The sequence below is a fragment of the Maniola jurtina genome, chromosome 4 (assembly GCF_905333055.1).
Source record: "Maniola jurtina chromosome 4, ilManJurt1.1, whole genome shotgun sequence".
NCBI lineage: Eukaryota > Metazoa > Arthropoda > Insecta > Lepidoptera > Nymphalidae > Maniola > Maniola jurtina.
This window is the reverse complement of record NC_060032.1, coordinates 2,688,246-2,713,342: the sequence shown is the minus strand read 5'-3', so window position 1 is coordinate 2,713,342 and position 25,097 is coordinate 2,688,246. Positions and strand designations below refer to the sequence as shown.

Below are 25,097 nucleotides of genomic sequence, written 5' to 3'. Positions count from 1 at the left end.
TTGTATAAGAGCCCGTGAGCGTCAAACCTTAAACTTTAATATGGCTTGGGTGTCTGGCAGGGGGTTGCCACGAAAGTGTCTGGCATGGCAATGCATACCTACTTCCATTCTATTCCATCAGCCTGTAAGCGTCCACTGCTGGACATAGGCCTTTCCAAGAGCGCGCTTCCTTCTTCAGCTCATTGGTCCAGCGGGCTGGAGGTCGTCCCACACTGCGCTTACCGGTACGCGGTCTCCACTCCAGAACACGTCTGCCCCAATGGCCGTCGGTTCTGCGACAGACATGGCCTGCCCATTGCCACTTCTTAACTTCACTTCACTAAAATATAAAAAAAATTGGCTTTATACTTCAACGTAAGATTTTACACGTCTTTGTTAGGTACCTGTTTTCTGCCAAAGCCACCAAGATCCAAACTTCATAGTCGCTGATCGTTCCTCTCTGTGTTGGGGACAATACGCAGAAAAACTTTTATGAAATGACGAAGCTCTGGCCCTTACAGGCTCTTTCTTTAATACATAAGTACCTACACTACCCCACAGGTCTAGATTGTAATGTGTTTTGCAAGTACTTACCTACCTACGTACCTATAGCACAGGTCGCAAGGCAAGAGTCGATAAAATGAGGTCTTAAAACCTGTTGCTACATTTGCCGCACTGCGTCTACATTGCGAGCTTTTATCTACAAGAGAATTACGAAAATAACTTTCGCTGACCCTTGATTGTAGGTAAACAAAAGGTTTTTAAACTGTTCTTTTTCGTTTACATAGATTGCATGTTGAAAACTGCGTTAAATTGCAGTAACAGGGTGTACTTATTTTTGGGAACAGAAATCTCTATCTCCCTATTTAATTAATAATAATCGCAGATAATATATATTATGTACATAACTACATTACTTCTACTCTATTCTATCATCGCGTCGCGCATCTCAGAATGAGAAAGATTCGGCTATAGTCCACCACGCTTATCGAACTTACGAACAAATTCTCATATTTTTCCAAGATCATGCTTGACAAAGACATACCTAATTTTATTTTTCAGGTGGCCACTAGCAAACAACCAGCAGTGGTATGATGGTACGATGGAGTGGTGGATGGTAGGATGGTAGATGCATTTATTCCACTTCTTTTTATACAAGTTAAGGAATTTAAGTACTTATACTAACTTATATCATTATAAGTAGGCAGGTACAGTATGTTTGCGCTACCGATCGGCCCGTGATCTCACTAGAATGCCTGAAAACCAGCGCTGCAGTAAAGCTAAGGCAGCATTCCATTCAACCAACATAGATGTTAAGAAGGTGTCTGTATTTTGGGTAGCCAGGAGCATAAACATTGGTCAGCTTATGGTTCCCCTGGGACTATGGCACCCTGTTTCTGATTATCATATTATTTTATTTGTAAACTTTTGGCTAAACAAAGGATTTTTATTTATTTACCTAAATAAATGGGGTTGTGTTCTTATAACACCCTGTATATTGCAGTATTCACATAGTGTCACATAGAATATGCATGGTAGGTATATGGCAGTGTTATCGTACCGGCTAGCCGGGCGGTCGTGCCAGCTGTTCACACAGACTATGTGCTTTTCAAACCAGTAACATATCATCGGGTGCTATTTCTTTAGTTATTTTAAACAGTGTGTGTGGATGCTAGAAATAGTTTACAGTTAGTTATAATGGTGAGTTTCTGTTATTTTTCTTATTTATGATAATTTATACCGTCTAGTTAGTTACCTAGGTACGGACACGTGTTAAAAATGTTTATATTAAATATTTTCTATGAAATTTAGGGTATATTATAGGTACCTAATAAATAACTAAATGATTAATAAATAATAATGATTAATAAGAATCAGAAAGTTATTTTTATAGCGATTTTTGTCATAATTTACAGTTTAAACAGTCATGAATATTTTTTTAAATAGGTACTTACGTATTTTTCTATTTTATGGATTTACTTATAGATATAGATCTATAGCTATGTAGCTATACTTAGATAGCTCATACTTATGTAGCTACATTCTGGAATAATCAGTTGCAAAAAGTAAGAAATACGTGTTACCGATAACTTTTTTCACGTACTTACCTACTTTCTCTCGTAAAAGTACAGTGAGCTTTCGATATCCATGTAAAGCTTGCTTGACGGTGGGGAGACTCTGACGTTTATCTATAGGTATTTACTTACCTATTTATATAAAATCTATATATATATATATATATATATATATATATATATATATATATATATATACATACATAAAAGGAAAAGCTGACAGCCTGACTGACTGACTGATCGCATCCACGCTCAGCTCAAACCACTGAAGGGATGAGATTTCTATTATGTCGTAGGCGCTCGCTAACAAAGAATTTTTAAAAAATTCAGTCCCTAAGGTACAAAACGGTACAATTCAGTAGGTACCTTCAGTAAAGTTGCTACAGCTTTCATTTAGTTTTTAGGGTTCCGTACCTACCCGAAGGGTGCAAATGGGACCCTATTACTACGCGACTCCGCTGTCCATCCGCCAGTTCGTCCGTCTTTCTGCTAGCGGGCTGTACCTTGTACTATAATAGGTAGAATTTTCACAGAATGTGTATTTTTATTGCCTCTATAACAACAAACCAAAAGTTTCAAAATAGCCGCCACGAAAATGAAAGAAAAAATTAAAAGTGTTATTTTTTGTACGATGGCACGGAACCCTTCATGTGCGAGTCGGACTTGTACTTGACCGTTTTTTTGCTCCTCCTGTAAAATTTTATTTGTTCCTACAAAGTCTTTGGTTACAAAAGGAAATCTTATTTAAAAATTGACAGGCAGGTAGGTAGATAGATACATAAATTAAAATACATGAATATTTACCATTCATATTATTATTTTTAACTTAATGATTATTCACTTTAAAAATGAGATTGTATGTAAGTACATTATGTAAAGCAAAATTAAGTAGGTATTTTAAAATGAAACACAATTTAAATTATGCCTAATTTATTTTGATCAGAACAATTTACATAGTAGTGTGTAATAAAAGTATAATATATTGCTTTATATCTAATTTTGAGCTAGATTAACATAAAATACAAAAAATCTTGGAAGAATTAAAAATGCTAACCTAACTCATCTAACTAACTACCTACATACTTCGAATAAGTTTTATTCGATTTATTCAGTTTATCATCATTATTACTTCATATTAATAACACAAAGTCCCTCCGCTGCGTTTATCTGTCTTTGGGTAAGCGCTAATCTCAAAAACTTAGTAAACATTTTCATTAAGTTTTCACCAATGTGGTAGAGTCCTGTCCTCTATGTTTTCTTATACTACCTTAAAAGTACCTACCTATTTCTTTCATAAAATAAAATATTTGAGTTTGACACCTTTCTCAGTGCATAATTTCGCCCTGCATGTCTATAAGTTCAGAAAAATAATATATTTTTACAAGCCGTGTAAGCAAACTCATATTTCGATTAGGTATTGTTTTTGCTCTTGCACAACTGTAAAGCTCGCTCTTCACTCGCGTGCGATCGTAAACGGTGCGAACGAGTGAAGGGTGGGAGAAGAAGGATCAAAGTGTTATATTTGAGTCTCATCTATCTCCTGAGATCATATACTTAAGGATTAATTTTTGGGCATACTAAGATGTGATTTAAAAAAACTTGCAAAACAAAAATCTACGTAAAACGAATTGTAAAAAACATGGAATTTATAATAACGAATCATATTCATGTGACTTTAATCTCTTTTTTTCTTTTTAATTCGAAAACAAATTTTTAGACTAAGATTATAAACGCGAAAGTTTGTATGTATGGATGGCTGTATGTTTGTTACTCTTTCAAGCAGAAACTACTTAATTTGGAATGGAGATAGGTATATACCTACCCTTTTTTTTGTTCTCGTGAGGAAAATCCGTCGTGGATACCACCGATCACGGGGGAGCACAGTGGTTATGTCGGACTCCTACCGACTAAAAACCTCACGAATACTATAAACCTCTATACAAAATGTAATTTTTAATTCCGATTTTATTTAATTTCCTCTAAACTATCTAATAAAAACTCAGCTCTATTCTATAGAGACTATTCTCTTTCTTCCCCCTTTCCCTTCAAGTGTGGTGTGAATGGTAGGAAACTTCCCCCCGCGCCGTTCACAAGGTGTAAAGTTTACGATACGCGCCACGATTAGCACGTAAGTGAAGAACGGGCTTATAAAGTTTATAGCAGGGCTTATCAGTATTACGTTTGTATTCATAAATACTGATAATAGCTAATAACCTATTTAATTGTTATAAGTTCCAAATAAAAGATATCACATTCTGTGCAAGGTCAAATGTCAGTAACTTGTTCCATATCTAACTTGTTATTAGTTTTGGGATTTTTTTGGCCTAGTCCTATGACTAAGCCCCTGCCGCGCTGTTCGTCCGTTCTGTCTGTCAGCGGGCTGATCTCTTGAACCGTATAATATATATTATAGATTCCTAGAAAAATGTTCACAAATTAGGTAGGTAGGTATTCCTATTGCTACCAAAGCAACCCTTAAAAACCAAGATGGTGCATTTCAAAATGGCAGCCATGCAATTTTTTTAAAGTAGGTAACTACTTAAGTACATAGTGAATTTAGTATTTACTATTTACCTATAGCTTGTACGATAGTTCGGAAATGAAATGAACCCTTCGTGAGAGAGTCTAACTCACACTTGACCAGTTTTTGTATTTTGTTTCTATATCAAAACAACTTTGTTCTGTACTTTTGCAGACATTAATCCGAGGTTTCGATGACGAACTCCACGATGAGTACACAGCGTACAGAATATCTTTTATTATAATAATGATTCAAGTGCTATAATTAGATGACGATTTGGTGCCAAAATAAAAATTTTATTACCTCAGTTCTGCATTTAGCAAGGTATGGCCGATTTAAGCTCGGTTTGCCATTCATTTAGAAACAATGGACTAAGAGCCAGCGAGTTGGAGACCTTGGTTATTTTATAAAATCTGAAAGTTTCTCTGCGTAGATATAGCACAGAGGAAATAGTCCCCAATACAGGCAGGAACGAGACATCGTTATACCGCTGGCATAAATCTATCTCGTTTTAACGGAAACTTAAGTTTAAGTAAAGTCAAAGTGCGCTCTACAGATTTCAACCTAGTGTCTGATAATGCATGACGTGATTTCTAATAGGTACTATTCCGAAGAAAATATAAGAAAATTAGACGTTGAAGTTTGACATAAGATTTTTGTACACTTTTGTTACCTGTTGGCTGTTGTCTCCCAAAGCCACCATGATTCAAACTTCATAGTTGCTGATCGTTGCTCCCTGTGTTGTGGACAGTAGGTATGCAGAGAAACTTACAGCTTTTATAAAATAACGAAGGTCTGGCTCTCTCTCTACAAGTTTTAGTTTTTAAAAACCCGGTCAAGTGCGAGTCAGACTCGCACACGAAGGGTTTCGTACCTACAGTTTAATATTATTATGGCGCCATGTAGCCGCCATATTTTTTTTTCAAAAACTATTGTAACATACCTACTCCATAATGAGGGTATCCAAATTTGTTCAGGCATTAAGAAATTATGGCGGAATAAAGAAACTCACATAGGTACATAGATACAAGAGCCCTGAAAACATTAGACTCCTTTTTTTAGGCACAAACTGAACGACTCTGTTTCAATGGATATGCTTGCGCACTTTTCCCACAGATAATAATGAAACATCGTCCTTATTTGAAAACGTTTCGAAATACTTGGTCACGTGACACGAGATTACTGCCATGTGGAGTGTTGACTCAGCGATTACATCGTACAGGCGGATAGTCAACGGTCTTATTGCAAAAAGTTTCTAACGACATCTGAAATAGCTTTCGTTAGGGTCAGGTAAAGAAGGCGGAAATACTTGAGATGGTCATTGTGAGGAGCTTTGAGGAGGATTCTCATTCTGGAGCCCTAAGCGCGGGCAGCTTGGAGTCGGAATCCCGCTGCCTGTCAGTGAGGACCATTTATGATATACTAGAGGATGCCCGCGACTTCGTCCTCGGTTTTTAAAGATCTTGTGGGAAATGTTTGATTTTTCGGGATAAGAAGTTGCCTATGTCAAATGTATGTAATTACAGGGACGCAAGCTACCTCGGTACCTTTCATGCAAATCGGTTAAGCAGATGGGTTTTTGGGAATCCCGTGAGAACTCTTTGATTATCCGGGATAAAAAGTAGCCTATGTCCGTCCCCGGGATATAAGTTAACCCTGTACCCGTCAAAATCGGTTAAACTGTTGGGACATGAAAAGGACAGACAGACAGACACACTTTCGCATTTATAGTATTAGTATGGATTGAGTAGGTACTTTCAAAAGAAGAATGAATAGGCACTTTTGGCGGCGCGGACACCTATAGGCTTTTTTATATAACAAATTAGCGAGCAAACGAACAGGCGGGTCACCTGATGTTAAGTGATTAGTGATTGCCGCCACCCATGAACATTTTCAGCACCAGCGGTACCGATGCGTTGCCGGCCTTTCAGGAATTTGTTGGTCCGTCCATTGAATAACCCCATGTTGTAATCTAGTGGGAACACCGCCGATGGGAGTTGATTCCACAGTACACCTACTTATATGTACTATACTGTAGGTATCGTCCTTATTCATAGTTTCAAATCCGCATATGATCGATTGGAAATTGGAATATTTTCCGGCTTGCGTTTTCCGTGTTAACTGTACTGTAACAAGTATATAAGTATAGGTTTTCGTCTATAATCGGGCACACCCTTTAATTGTTATGGCAACACAATAGCACCGTTCTAGAAACATGAGAACTGCAACAAAGTCTAAACCATTAGGTAGGTATAAAAGGCCGGTAAATAATGTGCATAGTTGTCATTATTTAGTAGGTTAACTTGATAGAGTGCATTGTTGAGTACCTACTTTGTATTTGCTGGCAAAAATACAGGTATAGGTACGTAAACTACCCTCACATGTGATAAAGCCAGATAATATACCTAATTATCCTTATACATATATGGTTGCCATCTGCAAAATCTATAAACTAGGACATGTAGCTCGAAAACCCGATCGATTTTCGAGTGTAAAACCCGGACATTTATTTATTTATTTATTTATTTTCACCACCACTTAAAACTATCATTACAGGCTAACCTAATGCGATAGCTAAGTTAAAGAGTATTCCTATCGTAACATAGGTATCGGTTTATTCTTCTTTGCCTCATAAGTAGGTAAAACTCGTTGTTATTTTTGAATTTATAAATTCAGAACACCTTAAACTTTGATAACAGTAGGTGTCTACTTAAGATCTAAAAATCAAACGTTAGTCTTTTCTCTCATCATTCAAGATATAGTAAAAACTAAGTCTTGATCATTATTTCCAAAAGCCACCAAAATCCTTCCTTACTTGAAATAAATTTCTAAACCTCGGACAGTATACAAAATCCCGGACCCGGAAAAATCCGGGAAACCCTGACGGATGGTAGCCCTGTATTATTATGAACATAACCGTAACATAACATAGACCGTACGACGGAAATCGCACGGTAGGACATCATAATAAACGAACGTGAACCAAAGCCAACTAAAAACAAAATAGGACCCATCATTATCATCAGTATCAACCCATCGCCAGCCCACTACTAAGGACGGTCTCCTCTCAGATCCGTAGAAAATAAACATCACACACGTTTGAGAACATTACCTACCTATGGAAAACTCTCAGGCACGCAGGCTTCTTCACGATGTTTTCCTTCACTGTTAAAGAAAGTGATATTTACTTAATTGCTTAAAAAGCACATAGTTCTGAAGTTAGAGGTGCGTGACCGGAATCGAACCCCTGATCTTCCGAATAGGAGGCCGATGTCTTAACCAATAGGCTATCACCAATACGACACACCTCGAGTCAATTCTCGTTTTATATCTAAATATAGTTTCTATCTAAACTGTTTCAACTCAAAAACCTTGCCTTTTTGATACCTAATATTATAACCTCAGTTTTTAATCCCTGACTCGATCTATAGGTACCTAGACTAGATACCTAAGTACGGAAAACTGTAATGTATTAATTATGATTTATTAACAATACTGTAATTATTACTAAAGTATGATTTATTAACTGTACCTAATGTATTAACTAGCTAGATCTATATATAAACTGTAATATATATTAGCTATGATTTATTAACTATGATTACTTTATGTACCTACCTAATACAAAATGCCTGTGACTTCGTCCACGTGAATTTAGGTTTAAAAATCCCGTAGGAACTCGTTGAATTTCCGGGATAAAAATTAGCCTATATCCGTCTCTGAAATGCTCTGTACCAAATAAATGCTGCCCGCGACTTCGTCTACTTGAATTTGATTTTTCAAAAGTCTAGTTTGGAATCTTTGCTTTTCCGTGATAAAAAGTAGTCTATGTCCGTCCCCGGGATGCAAGCAATCTCTGTGCCGAATTTTGTCAAAATTGGTCAAACAGAGGACGTGAAAAGCTATCAGATAGATAGACACACCTTCGCATACTACACAGTACACATACATACACACACACACACAGATACACACAGATATTACTCAGTAGGTACCTACAGTATGGATTCAAAGAGTATTTTGTGAGGAGTAAAGGCTTAACTCTATATTCAGATTCACACTACACAGAATCAAAGCGAATCTAAAATTTTACAAAGTATATTAGTAAAATTAATCAATGCTATTCACAGAGGAAAAACATTCGATACCTATTATTCGATTTGAAATAAGTTGCTGTGTAGGTGTGTAATGTGTATAGTAGGCAACGCTTACGTTTTTCTCGATAGTAATGTTTGCATATTTTAGAGATAGGGGCCAATTATATGCTGCCGTATATTTTAGATTGATGTAGGTACATACCTACTTACTTCGAATGTGTCAGTGTGAATCGACCCTTAGGCTGACTGTTTCGAACCATGGCATTATTGCACCCATTAAAAATGATTTAGGAAATTTAAACACCATTTTTAATCCACGCAATTGAGCCATCTGCGATATGGTTAAACAACAGATTAAACTCTCGTCTCATTTCTTCCAATTAAGAATTAAGCACGTCCATAAACTTTTATTTGGATTCCGTATTGCCTGCAATACTAATAAATAATAATAGATAAGTATTATAAGACTGAAATAGCTTAAAGGATTAGTAAGCTGAAGTGGCAATGGGCAAGTCATGTCTGTCCTGTGTGTCTGTCGCACGCAAGAACCGACGCGATGGTCGATGGGGCAGACACGTTCTGGAGTGGAAACCGCGTAGTGTGGGACGACCTCCAGCCCGCTGCACTGGACCGATGACCTGAAGAAGGCGTCGGGGAGCGGGTGGATGAGGAAGGCCGAGGACCGTGTTTGGAAAGGCCCCTGTCCAACAAACGCAAACAGGCTGATGGAATGGAATGTAAAAAATATTATAAAGGCCGTACAAGTCGTAACCAAGATGCCGTATGTACTTAGAATCAAATAATTATCGCAAATCAAATGTGCTAGTTCTTCTTGGTAGGTACCTAGAGTAGGTAAGGCATTCTGAAACGAGGTACATGCATGTGATGATTCAAAAGTACTTGAAAACTGCATTTCTTTTTCTATTTTACCTCAAATTACTTGATTTTTGATCATCTTTAGAAGATATTTAAATTCAAAAATAGGAGAAGGGAATTCTTAAGAAGATGGAATTATGTTCTGAATAATAGTAGTTATTACAGGGATCAGAAGGTCATCTTAAAAGGCAAGGTTTTTGAGTTGAAACAGTTATGTTTCGGGGTGCGGTTAGCAAAGCAAAGTAAAGCATTAGCCCATAGAGACTCAAGAGACGCGTCATTTCGTTTAATCAGAACAAGAAAAGTGCAAAAGAAACTCAAAAGTAACTGCACGGTATGACAAATGACCCAAATCTCTGAAAACAGCAAGTTTTTTTCCCTAGCCTGTGAATTTGCTAATATTGACTTAGTTACGTGGTGTTAGAACTTAAACGACGACGATGTGGAAGCGTCTGCAGCAAAATGTGGCAAAATTACGTACCTAGTAAGGTGAATGACATGTTTATGTGATGTTTATCGTATATACTTACTTAGGCACTTATTCTTAGATGTTGATGTACTAAAAAGCTAAAAATAAAAATGTCTTTAATAAACCGACTTTAAATGCCAAGTCTTAAGAGGGCTCTCTCCGTCACTCGTTTCATACAATCGTAGTTCCAATTTCATTTGAATATTAAGCAACCAAAGTCCATGAAATTTTGCAGATATATTCTAGAAACTAATATCTATGTCTGTGGTTTTCCAGATTTCTGTTAAAATATTCGGTTTCAAAGTTACGCGGTCTTTTAAATTTTCATACAAATCTCTGAGCCCCTGTTATTTTAAAACTACATATTTTTAGAAAAATCTAAAACACCACAGACACAGATATTAGTTTCTACAATATGTCTGCAAAATTTCATGGACTTTGGTTGCTTAATATTCAAATGAAATTGGAACTACGATTGTATGAAACGAGTGACGGAGAGAGCCGTGTTAATATTATTTTCGTTAGTACACGTTTTCAGGGTTCCGTTCCGTAGGTACTCAATGCCAATGGGACCCTATTACTGCAATTACTAAGCCTCCGCTGTCCGTCCGTCCGTCCGTTTGTCAGCGGGCTTTATCTATTGAACCGTAATAGGTAGAGAGTTGAAATTTTCACAGAATGTGTAAAAAAAAAAATCAAAATGGCCGCCATGAAAATAAAACAAATTTAAAAAAATCTTGTACGATGATAAGGAACCCCTTCGTGTGCTAGTCCGACTCGTGGAAACATAGAACAATGAGTGAAACAATCTAGAAGCTTAAAGATATCTTCCTAAAGCACTGGTAAAGACATTCGGGGAGGTATATATTATCCCCTCAAATACATGGTGGCGTTTTCGTACAAGCACTTCAGCACTTGGATATACCAGTCGATCCAGCGTTTCAATAACGACCTTATTACTATTATAGTTTCCTTAAAACTAAATCACACTAATATTATAAAGGAGAAAGTTTGTATGTGTGTGTGTGTGTGTATGTTTGTTACTCCTTCACGCAAAAACTACTGGACGGATTGGGCTGAAATTTAGAATGGAGATAGATTATACCCTGGATTAGCACATAGGCTACTTTTTATCCCGAAAAATCAAAGAGTTCCCACGGGAATTTTAAAAAACCCACATCCACGCGAACGAAGTCGCGGGTATCAACTAGTAAGACATAAGACTTAATAAGTTTCCAGTTTCCACCAAATCGAAGGCCTTCTCATAGTCTAACAAACGCTATAATTTCAACATTTGTAAAGACCAATGTCAGCCGTCAGGTGCGTGAAAAAGATCGAATAGCACGTGGCACGTGCTACTGTTATCGTGCCATGAAATCGGAAGCTAGGGGCGCAATATCGCGTGCTGACTGGTTAACCTTCTGTATTCGCCCCACGTAGGGTTGCCAACAGTAAAATTTATAAACTAGGACAAGGAAAACCACGGATTTTTGGGCATAAAACCCGGACATGCTGGAAAAGCCAAGTTTCTTGCTGGTTCTTCTCGCTCGGAAGTCGGAACGTCCGATTTCCAAACCAGTGATAGATTCATAATTATAACAATTAAAAAACTGTCTTGTAAAAGTTTATTTGGATAGCAATCATTCTATTTAATTATTTATGATTTTAAATACCTCGTAAAATAAATAAAGCAAAATACCTCAATCTTCTTTAAAAATTAAACAAAATCTTCCAAAACCATACTGGATGGGTAACATGCCAAAATTTGAAACCCTGACCGGTTTGCTTAGCCCCGGTGGGGTCCTGGACTGGACGCCCTTTCTCGGACGTAGGACCAATCCGGAGAAACCCGGACGGATGGCTACCCTAAGCTCCACGGCCGGCCTGGACAGTGTACCTATTGGTACGGTAAACATTTACAAGACGGCCTACCCACCTACTGGTATATCTATTAATAAATAATTATTATTATAACAATATCCCACCGTAGTCCATAGGGTAAAGTTTCATAAAAGACTGGATTTTAGTTCTATGAGATTAACTTATTTATTTTAGACATTAGCTCAATCAATCATGGATGAGGCGGAAGGCCATCTATTTGTACAACTGACTTTTTTTATTTACTTTCCAAGTTCTTCAATGGCGATGTCGTATCTAGGGTTGCCATGTCTAATAGAAAATCTGGATTCGGCACCATATTATATGTGATTAAGGCCGGCTAAAGCTAGATGCTTGGCAACCCTAACCACATCGCGTCCCATTTTAGATCAATTTGAAATTCGTAGCACTTCTCGTTGCGTCGCATTGCGACACGTCGTTATTTTGTATGAATAAGGCATTATTATTCTAAGGTCATCATCATGATCAACCCGCCGCCGCCGGCTCACTACAGAGCACGGGTCTCCTCTCAGTATGAGAATGGTTTGACCATAGTACCTTAGGCCCTACACTTTTCTTAGCTTATATAAACGAACTATGCAATATACGAATCAATAATGCTGATGTCATAATGTTTGCTGATGACACAGTTCTCTTATTCCACGGTTCCACATGGGATGAGGTTAAAGTAAATGCAGAAATAGGCCTAAGTAAAATAATTTCGTGGTTAGAACATAGTCTTCTTTCTCTTAATACCAACAAAACCAAGTATCTTTGCTTCAGCAAAACCAAAAGTGGACGACCGCCAAATGATTTTAGAATAAGAGCGCATTGTTACCCGTGCAATCAAGATGATGGATTTATGTGTAACTGTGATTCCTTAACGCCAGAGAATACAGTTAAATACCTTGGCGTTACAATAGATGATAATATGACTTGGGTTCCACACATAGCTAACACTAGTATGCGTATTAGAAGACTTATTTACATTTTTAAAACCCTACGCGCAGTATGTAGTACGGATATGTTAATCAAGCTTTATAAATCCCTTGGCGAATGTGTCCTCAGCTATTGCATCTGTGCCTGGGGTGGAGCTGCTAAAACGCATAATCTTGAGGTTGAGCGGGCTCAACGCGCCTTGCTCAAAGTCATTAAGTTTTATCCGTTTATCTTTCCAACTACAAGATTATATGAAGATTGCGACGTACTCTCGGTAAGAAAACTCTTTATCTACCAGACTCTGCGCAGATATCACAGTGAAGCGGTTCCACTCCTACCTGCGAGTACAAGGAGAATCGACAGATGCCCTGTACCTGCAGTCAAGAGTAGTTTAGCGCGTAGACAGTACGACTTTCTTGCACCCTTCTTATATAACCTACTAAAAAAAAGAACATTGAAAGATATGACGAATAGAGACTTAAAAAGATATGTCAAAACATGGCTGAAGAAATACGACTATGAGAATGTCGAGAAATTATTCTGCAAAAAGGATTAACAAATTAAATAAATGTAATTATTATATTTTATATATTTTTTTTTTCACGCGCAAACGCACTCAAACTCGCACACACACACACACACACACACACTACACAAATCTCTTAGAATTGTAACTATCTATCTTTAAATATTAAGTATACCTTTAATTACGTGTTTTCAATTTAAACTTAATTTAATTATTATAAGTGGTTATATTATATTGTGCTGTACACTATATTATGGGAAGACACTGCCTCCTGAAACACAGTTTTCACTTCATCAGGAGGCAGGGCCTCACACCAAAGTCTGTAAATAATGTTCTGTTCAGATAATAAAGATTTATTATTATTTATTATTATTATAGTCCACCACGCTGGTCAAGTGCGGATTGGGGTACCTACTTCACACATTGAGATAAATTAATATTACGTTATCTGGTATTTACCTATAATTATCTATCATAAATCCACATAAATGCCACCATCCATCTTATACCAACTTCCCACGGTGCGTGATATTGCGGACGGAAGACGCACCATGGGAAGAGTCTCGTCCGTGGTGGCGCGGACATGTCATCGTCGTCGTCCGAGCCTTGTGTGCGTTGCGTGGCTGTCAGTGGATACTCCGCAGAATCACGCACCGTGGGAAGCCAGTATTACACTGATATTTGCAGATATTTGTCAAAGAAACACACATTGCCGTAGGCATTGATTAATTTGGTTCAGAAATGGAGAATTCGTTTTATTTGGTCGTATTATTTATTACTGATTCAATCGTCTTGGGGTAAAGCTCCTTTTTCACGGTGCGTGATGCTGGTCCTCCCGCACTAATATTATAAAGGCGAAAGTTTGTGTGTATGTGTGTGTATATGTTTGTTACTCCTTCACGCAAAACCCACTAAACGCATTGGGCTGAAATTCGGAATGGAGATAGATAATATCCTGGATAAGCGCATAGGCTACTTTTTATCCCGGAAAATCAAAGAGTTCTCATGGGATTTCGAAAAACCTAAATCCACGCGGACGAAGTCGCGGGCGTCAGCTAGTAATATATAAAATCTATAAACTAGGACAAGTCACTTGAAAATTCCGGAATCTAAAGCGTTATTCGAGTTTTACAGTAAAATTATTCAATGTCTATCCTTTTTTGCCTCACAAATTAATTAAAATAAGCATAAATTGTTATTATTTATTTTAAAAAACTACACTCGTAACGATGGTACAAAACCTCGTCTGCGCCTCGGGCTTACAGACGTCAGCTCATTTGTAATAACTTACTTACCGCCCTCGTATCACAATGTACCTACTATTGCTACATATTTCCTATTATTATTGTAAGTGTATTTTTCGAGTAATTGTATTGAAACTTGAAAGATATTGCATTTAAACTTCATCATATTATTGTGATGGAGGCTGTCTCATTATTTCTCATTTTATTACTAGTATCGAGGTCGAACGCTCTTATCATTATTTTTAAGACTTGTCGCGAAGTTGTTAAACGCGTAACAAGACAATTTGTTACTGATTCATAAAATAATTATTTTATTACCGCATGTAGAAAAATATACCTATAATTAACTCAGATGTTGTTTGTTGCAAATTATAAAATTGGTAGATCTGCGTGATGACTTTATCATTAAAATAATAATAACAGGTAAGTATGTATAGTCTTGTGCTAGGCTTGTGGTAGCTAAAGGGCCGCCATTCTTGATGCACATTGCATTAGGATTCTCGTAGGCATAGAGATAGAATATTAGGAGCTCGTAAAGGTCATAGCGGATTTACACGACTCCGCTCCTACCTAACCAAAGTATGAGCATTTAAATATGGAATCAACATCGTACTCTGGAGATGCACTTTACAGTAACAACACAAAATAGCAGACAGCGATAGTTGACATCTTGGGTACCGCACACTTCCCGCGCACTTCAGAGCGGCCCGCTAGCTGTGAGTGCTGTAAGCGTGCTACGAGCACGGCGCGCGCGCGTCTGCTCGTTTGAAGCGTGCTGACGATCGGCGCGCGTACACGTGCGTGAGGACGCGACGGCCGCCGCCACCTACCCGTCGCACCAGAGAGCTGCTAGCTCTAGGCGCGGGGACAGCTAGGAGTAGCCTGCTAGCTATAGGCGCGGGATCAGGGAGTAACTTGCTAGCTGTAGGCATGGGGTCAGCAAGTTGTCTGCTAGCTGTACAGGCTGTGTTGTGTAGGAGCTTTGTTGCGGCGGTGTCGTGTAAGTGGGCTACGACCTTAAGTGTAAGTCAAACGTTGCGTAACGTAAGCCACATATGACTCATCCGTTATCTGTGGCATAACCCCGCACGTTACTCGTTAGTCGTTATCTCGTATCATATTGTGTGAAACACAGAAGCGTACGAATTTGTCTGGAGTTTTATAATGTGGGTCAGTCTCAGAACCCATATTATAAAACCTGTACCTGTCTAGCACAGATGCACTTAGGTTATGGCAAGGTACACTTAGGATATGGCGTGGACGGAAACATCGAGGGAAGTGAAGTAGATAGCTAGATGTATTAAAAAAAAAATCCGATGAATTCCTCTCTCCTTTTTTTTAAGTCGGTAAAAAACGTGCTGATGTGAAGCCTGGTTATGGTAGCTATCCGCGTTGCGGGTACTAGGTACCCGTAACGCGGTAGGTTTTGGACCGTAAGTAGTCTCTACAGGTACCTAAATCTCTTAGTTCCTATGTATGGAGAAACACAATAGGTAGGTACATTTTCGTTTCCATCTCATTATCTAATAACAAGCACGAATGTCTCATTGTGTCCACAAAGTGTATGTTTGTATGTTAGCAATATGTCACTCAAAGTCAAAAGTCAATACTTTGTTTGTAGCTATGTATCTAAAGCCTTCCGTACACGTTGGCCAGATACGTTCGGCGAGTACCGGGCCGGCCAACGTCGGTGTTTCCGAATTACGACAAGTTCATTATAACTAAACAGTATACGTCTACACGTACGGCCAAGCCAAAACGCTGTTTCCAGAAGGTAGCAAACATAAAAAGAAATCTGTTTTCGAATTAAAAAACCAGAAGAGAGAAAATCGCTAATAATTGTGAATCTTTTTTTAATTCTTTAGATTTTTAAAGTTGGTAAAAATATGATAGGTGGTTATAAAACTGATATCAACTCCCGGCTACCATCAAAGACTGAATCATCGGTCACCAAGTTGATAACCACCAAGGTGATATCGCAGTCAAGGGCAGGCATCGCAAAAAAACAAGTAACTTAAAAGTTTTCAAAAAAACCCTTAGCACAGTCTGTCCTGCATCTATTTTAGCCCGCATATTAAGTGCATAAAAACCGCCATTTTGTTTTTTTAAGAATTTTATGTTGGTCCCAACATCAAGACGAATCTAAAGAAGTATCAAAATCGATGGAACCGTGAAGTTACGTGCGGAAATAGCAACGGACATGCATATGTACATACAGGTCATACATATTATTTAATTCTCCTTTTGGGCTTCGCCGTAGTCGGGTAATAAAGCTTCGCCGAGCGCGTTTGGCCAACGTATACAAGGGTCATAACATGTAGATCACAAGGAACAATGTGAAGCGTGTCTAATTTTTTTTTAACTCAAATCAAACACGTCCTTCACTTGTCGCAAAACATTACGTGCTTATCATGAGTTTAAATCATTACTTTTGTAAATGATGTTAAAATTATGCGGAATTTAAAATTATGTAAAATAGATGCTCTGTTAGTTTTTACATTTGCAAAATTGCTTATGTTTTTATTAGGCATATAACAAGCTTTTAATTACATATAGCCCAGTCATATTAGATAAAAAACCGGCCAAGTGCGAGTCAGACTCGCGTACTGAGGGTTCCGTAATCGGGTATTTTTTCCAACATTTTGCACGATAAATCAAAAACTATTATACATAAAAATAAATAAAAATCTGTTTTAGAATGTACAGGTGCCCTTTCATATGATACCCCACTTGGTATAGTTATCTTACTTTGAAAATTAAAACACATTTTAATTTTTTTTTAATGATGTAACCATACGGTCAACCGCTTTTGGGGTAGAGCGCGAAGAGTATGCGCAGCGTTCAGTCATATAAGTATGGGATAGTGCATTTGTTATGCATGCTAATTTGTAATGTCTTCCGTAACCATGTTTGATGGCAACCGGTCGCAAAATGTAGAGGTTATAGAGAAATTTCATCTAAAAAAACTCATGGCAAAATGAATAATTTAATTAGAGAGCGATTGCTATCACAACATCTAATATATCCAGTTCACGATCTAAATACCAATTGCAAGTTTGCCGAGTATAGATAAGCAAGCAAGTAGGCAAGTCGGGTCCATATTAGGAAAATTTTGCGAAACGCTTTGCTCTCTCGTCTTTTAGTTCTTTTTGTTTGAAAGGTGGCTTGATCGAGAGTGTTCTTAGCTATGATCCAAAAAAATCGGTTCAGCCGTTTGAAAGTTATCAGCTCTTTTCTAGTTACTGTAACCTTCACTTGTCGTGGGTGTTATAAATTTTTAATTTACACTAATTGTAATCTTAGTGTATGTAGGTAATGTAAGTAGATAATGAAGACTTTCCCATAACTATGTCACAGTTTTACGATGTGCTTACTTACATACGTAACCAATTTATACGTTACATAAATTATTATTAAAAATTACCCACACTGTTGACAATAACACTTATCGATCAACGATTTTACCTTTCGTAGCTAGAAATCTTTTTAGGTGGCGGATAAATATTTAATCAGTTTTTGTGTTGTCTCCATAATGCAGTTGTCCCACCGCCGACGAATTTTATCGCTCTAGAAGCGTACAATTATAGAAAAAATGGATCCCGTGTTAATAAAAGACTCAGAATAAATAAAACCTATGGCGTTTCCAAAATCAATGATAAAAGAGATGAATAGATTAATAAATAGATCGCTGACAGTGGTGCACACCGTCGCGACTCTCTCGCCACTACCTTGTCGCAACAAGAACTATCATAGACAAAAAAAAATTTTCAAAAGAAAAATAAAACCGACTTCAAAAACGACAAACACTAAAAAGTAAAAAATAACTTTTGTTTAGCTACACGTGTAATGCACCTAGGTATGAAGTCGAGCGAGCATATTAAAACAAAATTAGAAATCCAAGAGTGAAGCTCGCCCGACTTCATACCTAGGTGCATTACACGTGTAGCTAAACAAAAGTTATTTTTTACTTTTTAGTGTTTGTCGTTTTTGAAGTCGGTTTTATTTTTCTTTTGAAAATTTTTTATTTCACAATTTTTAGTGGCCCTACTGTACTATAATATGCTGTGCCCAGTTAAAACCCTACTGTTTACTAAGCTATTACACTGATCGCGAGCAATTTGCTCCTATCCATTGAGGAGTTCTGTTCTCCATCTCCGAAGATATTCATCAGATCTTCACCAAATTTATATGGGACCACCTGCATAGTATACCCTTTCAAACAAAAAAAAATTTTCCCAATCGGTCCAGGGGTCTTTGAGTAATCGGGGAACATACATAAAAAATATAAAAAAAAAATAAAAAAAAAAAAAAAAAAGATCCCGACGAATTGAGAACCTCCTCCTTTTTTGGAAGTCGGTTAAAAACTCGTTCAGCGTCGCTCTCTTGGTAGTAAAACACTCGCGCAATTTGCGCCGCTGCGCAAATTGCGCGAGTGTTAGTTAGTGAGAGATAGATTACTGGCACCGGTCGCTGACCGGTGCCAGTAATCTATACTAATAAATAAAATTGGAGTGTCTGTCTGTAATTTCGAAATAACTACCGCATAATTAAGGTCATATGGTTATTTGAACGATACTATAACTGAATCACACGTTTTTAAAATTTTTGTCTGTCTGTCTGTCTGTCTGTCTGTTTGAAAAGGCTAATCTTGGGAACGGCTGAACCGATTTTGATGGGGTTTTCACAGACAAGTAGAGAATTGACCAGGGAGTAACATAGGCTACTTTTTTAACCGACTTTCAAAAAGGGAGTTGTGTTTTTCTACCTATGTACACCGAAATCTCCGAGATTTCTGAACCGATTTGCGTCATTTCTTTTTTAATCGATAGAGGAACTTTGCGACATTGTTTCATAAAAAATTTGGAGTCCAACTCCTCAATCCTGATGCTGCAGGGGATTTGACCAATCCACGCGGGCGAAGCTGCGGGCATCAGCTAGTAACTAATAACACTGCACATTGCTCATAGCCCAGCGACGAAACTATCCTCCAATTACACACTCGTTTCTCGCTAATAGTCAGCGGTCGGACAAGTGCCTTGCTGTAGGATACTTATCATTACATAACCAAAAAAATCTTATTTCGTCGCAAAGGTCGCATCATACAAAAACCGCCGTGAAGGATTGAATACTCTCGCAGTTTCATAGCGTATCCATCGATGAATAATCGCTACCGGTAAAATACCTACCTACTAAGTATATCTTTGAAATGAGATTATCTACTAGAACCTGAATTTATTCGTCTATTCAGATTGTTTGCTCAATTAATCAGATACAATCTGGAAAAAAATCCGGTCTGTTCAAAATTTCAAATTTGGTTCAAATGGTGTTCAAATGTCTAACAGATAGGAAACGTAATATTTTATTCCGTTCTGTTAGACGAAAGAAAAGATAATAATAACTAAGTACTTTATTATACCTACTAAAACATGCCTGAGTTTTCCCTGTTTTTTTGTCAAATACAATCATTGAGACAGAACTAACACGGATAGCAGCTGTTCGAATTCATAGGACGCGAACTGATTTCAGTTTGGGGCGAACCACTGTGCTATACAGAACTATACTACAGTTTCTATAGACTCTATAGGAACTGTAGTATAGTATAGAGAATGATTGTACAATAAATAATTAGGTACCTAGATAATCTAGACATAGAAACTGACCGTAGTTCCGGGCAGGTAAAACATCACATTGACAATTCAGTAGGTACGTACGGTTACGAGTACGTTACAAGTGTAAATTAAAAATTTATAACACCCCCGACAAGTGAGTTACAGTAACCAGAAAAGAGCTGATAACTTTCAAACGGCTGAACCAATTTTCTTGGATCATAGCTAAGAACACTCTCGATCAAGCCACCTTTCAAGTATAATATAATCTAACCTGTTGGATTACCTGCCTAACTGGATATTTTTTTTCATAAGTACCTAAAGATGATATCGCTTTGAGTTTAAAGATTCAGCGTAGATAAATAAGATTATTCTGAAACCGTGGCAGATATTAATTCATTCTTTGAACTTTTCTAATGATACACTAATCAATTGAGGAGCTTTTTTTTCACTATAGGCACTTAACCACAATCACACCTGATGGAAAGTGATGATGTGGTCTAAGATGGGACGCGTTTACTCAGCTGGCGAACAAAACGGTATATAATTGCTGAAATAAAATTTTTCTTAGGTATAGAGAAAATCCGAATTAAAGCTGTTAAAACATTACTGTAATATTGATCGAAATCGCGAACTTCGGACTCAGTTTTAGCATACCTAGTTCTAAGCCGTTTTGTTAGAAGCCTATGTTTTTCCGGCCTAAAATTCCTATGCTGTGAAAAGCTCGCAGACAGACAGACAGGCTGTCTAGACAGATCGACAGATAGACGCAACTCTTCGCATAATTTATAATATTAAGTAGGTGTTTAATTCATCCAAGGTAGATATGGATGTTGTGCCTACTAATCACACGATTGTATGATCGATTGTCATTGTAATTTGTAGGTTTCATGACTCGTGTGTCATGACTCATGAGTCATCATCATCAGTCACCACATGATCACAATAGCCTAGCCAAGTTTAGGCAACTTTCGAATCACTGTGATACAAGTGTAAATTAAAAATTTATAACACCCCCGACAAGTGAAGGTTACAGTAACTAGAAAAGACCTGATAACTTTCAAACGGCTGAACCGATTTTTTTTTGGATTATAGCTAAGAACACTCTCGATCAAGCCACCTTTCAAACAAAAAAATCTAAATTATAATCAGTTCATTAGTTTAGGAGCTACGATGCCACAGACAGATTCACAGATACACACGTCAAACTTATAACACCCCTCTTTTTGGGTCGCGGGTTAAAAAGTAATCATTAAGATTTCGAAATCACCTTAGCTACCTACTTTCCATTCCTATTGAATTCCATCAGCCTGTATGCGTCCACAGCTGGACATAGACCTTAACAAGAGCACGGTCCTCCGCCTTCCTCATCCACCCGCTCCCCGCCACCTTCTTCAGGTCATCGGTCCAGCGGGCAGGAGGTCGTACCACACTGCGCTTACGCGTACGCGGTCTCCACTCCAGAACACGTCTGCCCCATCGGCCATCGGTTCTGCGTCAGACATGACCTGCCCATTGTCACTTCAGCTCAATCCTTTGAGCTATGTCGGTCGCTTTTGTTCTTCTGCGAATTTCGTCGTTTCGGATTTTATCCCTGGGAGTAATACCCAACATAGCTCGCTCCATAGCGCGTACTTAGGTACTATTGCGAAATTGTGGCGCTGTGGGCTTGTACCTGTACCTACTAGTTATTGGAAAATAAAAGGTCGTTTTTGCAATTAATGTGCGTACCACTAGGTAGGCATTGAATGTGTATTACCTAATTATGTTAATATATCACAAGCGATGACTAAATAAGGCTCTTTTCAATACCTAGAGATGTGTTATGTCACTATGTGCGTTTATCTGTAATCTGTATATACTTACATACACACCTACTTATAATCCGGGTCAATGTTATTATTTTTCCAGCTATAATAATGCTTCTATAGCTGTTTCCTTATATGGGATACGTGGTAACAGCTAGATTAACTCAAAGCACCTGAGTAGTTAGATATTAAGATGGTTCCGTCCACGTTGGCAACTATTTTTAGGGTTCCGCACCTCAAAAGGAAAAAAGGAACCCTTATAGGATCATTTCGTTGTCGTCTGTCCGTCTGTCATATCTGTCAAGAACACCTATAGCTATTAGTATTAGAATAGTACTTCCCGTAGACCTAGTGGCAGGTTGGTAGGTTTTATAACACAAGTAAAGGCAAAAAATCTGAAAACCGTGAATTTGTGGTTATTTACATCAACGAAAAAAAATGAGTCCATGAACAAATAAATTAGTATTTTCAATTTTCAAGGTAAGAAAACTATACCAAGTACAGGGTATCCGGTATCATATGAAAGGGCTTTACCTGTTCATTCTAAAAAATTTAAAACCGCATTTGGCCAATTTTTTTTTGGTAACCGAAAGGTACGAATGTAGGTAAACATGCTCATACCTATTGGTATTAATACTACTATTATTAGGTATAATATACTATTTTGTGTCACTATGTATGTATCTAACTCCCAAGAAGCTTTTTCCTGCTAACAAATCACAACCTACCTATTTCATTGGGGAGATGCCTCTTGCTTACCTACTTACCTAGGTAGTATTTATCATGCCGTCATTGGCAAGGGTGACTTATTTTTTAGGTCACTGACTGAATTATCAACAAAGGCATAAGCGTAGGTATCTAGACTTCTGACTTACGTACTTATTTATCAATGAAAAAATAATTGGAAAGCTCTTCAGTTTCTCTTTTTGTAAATTCATAGAAAATTGCTAGTTTAATGAGGGGTTTGGCCTATAGGCACTTCGTTTTTATAATATTTTAGTGTAGAATTAGAGACTGACATTATGACAAAATAAATTTTAGTCCTCAACATATTAATTTGTGAAAAATTGTAATTTACTAATTAAGGGCTAAAATTTATCGACTAGGTTGCAGGCAAAAATTGATTAAAAACAAAGAGTATAAAATTTTATAAAAATGTATATAATAGCCCCAAAAATCTTAAAATAAACTTTTCACGGAAGTCCTATTATAGAGCTGATTAATATTCGTTAATTGGAAATACCATTTGTTACGGCGCTGAAAAAAGGGTGCAATTACACACTTTTTGTTGATGAATTGCTCTTTACATGCAAAGAGGTACGAGTAGGTTAGGAAATGACGCCTAGGAATAATTATTAAGTAATTAGTTACGGCTAAGTACCTACAGGTAATTAGGCGTTAACTAATCGGTAGGTACACTGTAAAACAGGGGCCAAGAATGCAAAATTCAGTGCAAGAATTAGTAGGTAGGTCAATGATCAATTATTTAAGTATATGAAAATATAGAAAGCTATTTCGTTAAGTATAGTTTGTGCCTTTTAGAATAGAAACCATGGTTTCGTGAACTTTCGTGGGGCGAGTATGCTAGATTTTTAGGCTGCAGCGGGATTCTATTACAAAGACACCGCGCCGTCCGTCTGTCTGTCAGCGGCCTGTATCTCGTGAACTATAATAGGTAAAGAGCTGAAATTTTTACAGAATGCCTATAGCCGCTATTACAAACAAAAAATAACAAACATTTTAAAATGGCCACGAGTTGTTTTACTCTGAGAAAAGTATAGGTACGTATCTACGGGACTCTCGACTCTTGAAACCTATTCGCCCTTGGCAAAGTTTATTTAAATCTCGGTTTGGTAGCCATGCAGTCATCGATTGATTCGCCAGGCCATGTGGCAAGATGATAAGGCAAGATACAATTTTTTATCAAATTCTACGTAGGTAGAGTAAGTAACCTACTCTACAAATACATACAAAATTCTGCGTAAAATTGCGTGCGACGGCTTTTTTAACGAAGCGTACCTATTTCCCCATTAATATTTGGCTGATTACAGCCAATACTTAGTCAGTGGCCACCTTTTAGAGAAAAGTTTAGTGAATACTTAGTAAATACATACTGATGTTGTTCCATTTACAAGAAACTAGCCGATAGCGCTGTTTTCGGACGGATGTTAAACTTTATATGATGGCGAGAGAAACGTTCAAAATGAAGGTTTTTTTTTCTCTCGTCTGGCTTTACAAAGATTAGCCAATGTCACGTTTATAGTTATTTGTAACAAGTTAGTCAAACTATTCAAGTATGGACCCCGTCTGTGCCGGCACTCGGCGACATACGCACGGTACCCCTTTAGAGCGCTTTTCAGTCAGTTTTAACAAAAAAAAAACACTCCAAAAAGGCAGAGCACGCCCGCCAGCTAACACCAACACAGACGAAATCCAAATGAAGGTTAGATATCAGACTTTTCTTAGTTTTTAGGGTTCCGTACCCGAATGGTGCTAACGGGACTCTATTACTGCTATTACTAAGCCTCTGTTGTCCGTCGTCTGTCAGCGGGCTTGTATCTTATGAACCGTAATAGGTAGAGAATTGAAATTTTTACACAGCGTGTATTTCTATTGCCGCTATAACACATAATAAAAATGTCAGTAAAGTACATATTATAGAGTTATATCTTGATTCTTGTACAATGGTACGGAACCCTTCATGTGCAGTCCGACTTGCACTTGGCCAGTTTTTCAATGAAAAATGATTAAGCTCATATTATATAGGCTATTTTATTATGTAAATCTCGATCAATGAACGCAGAGAGAAACGTTTATAAAAGTTGTAGATTAAAAAATAATCGTGCATGTATCTAAAACCATACTTAGATAAAATTTAAATAACCATAGATATCAGCTATTCGTAGTTATCGCGATTCAAAACATCTAACAAGTGTAAATTAAAAATTTATAACACCCCCGACAAGTGAAGGTTACAGTAACTAGAAAAGAGCTGATAACTTTCAAACGGCTGAACCGATTTTCTTGGACTATTCCGCGCCTACGATCCAAAGTATCAGAGTTTTCCAAAACATCATTT

General features: G+C 37.5%; 1 protein-coding gene and 1 long non-coding RNA gene across 2 annotated transcripts in view; both read left to right on the top strand.

Annotated features, from left to right (window-relative positions):
* Nucleotides 1-1,541: 1,541 nt before the first annotated feature.
* Nucleotides 1,542-25,097, top strand: part of LOC123864376 (organic cation transporter protein-like) — a 36,193-nt gene continuing 12,637 nt past the window's right edge. Inside the window, exon 1 of the mRNA XM_045904767.1 lies at nucleotides 1,542-1,680. Within this exon, the coding sequence (XP_045760723.1) occupies nucleotides 1,678-1,680 (3 nt within the window). The 5' untranslated portion in view covers nucleotides 1,542-1,677. The remainder of the gene's footprint in view (nucleotides 1,681-25,097) is intronic.
* LOC123864412 lies at nucleotides 5,162-24,832 on the top strand. Its single transcript, XR_006795771.1, has 3 exons — nucleotides 5,162-5,325; nucleotides 9,819-9,824; nucleotides 24,822-24,832. It is a non-coding gene; the product is annotated as an uncharacterized LOC123864412 (long non-coding RNA).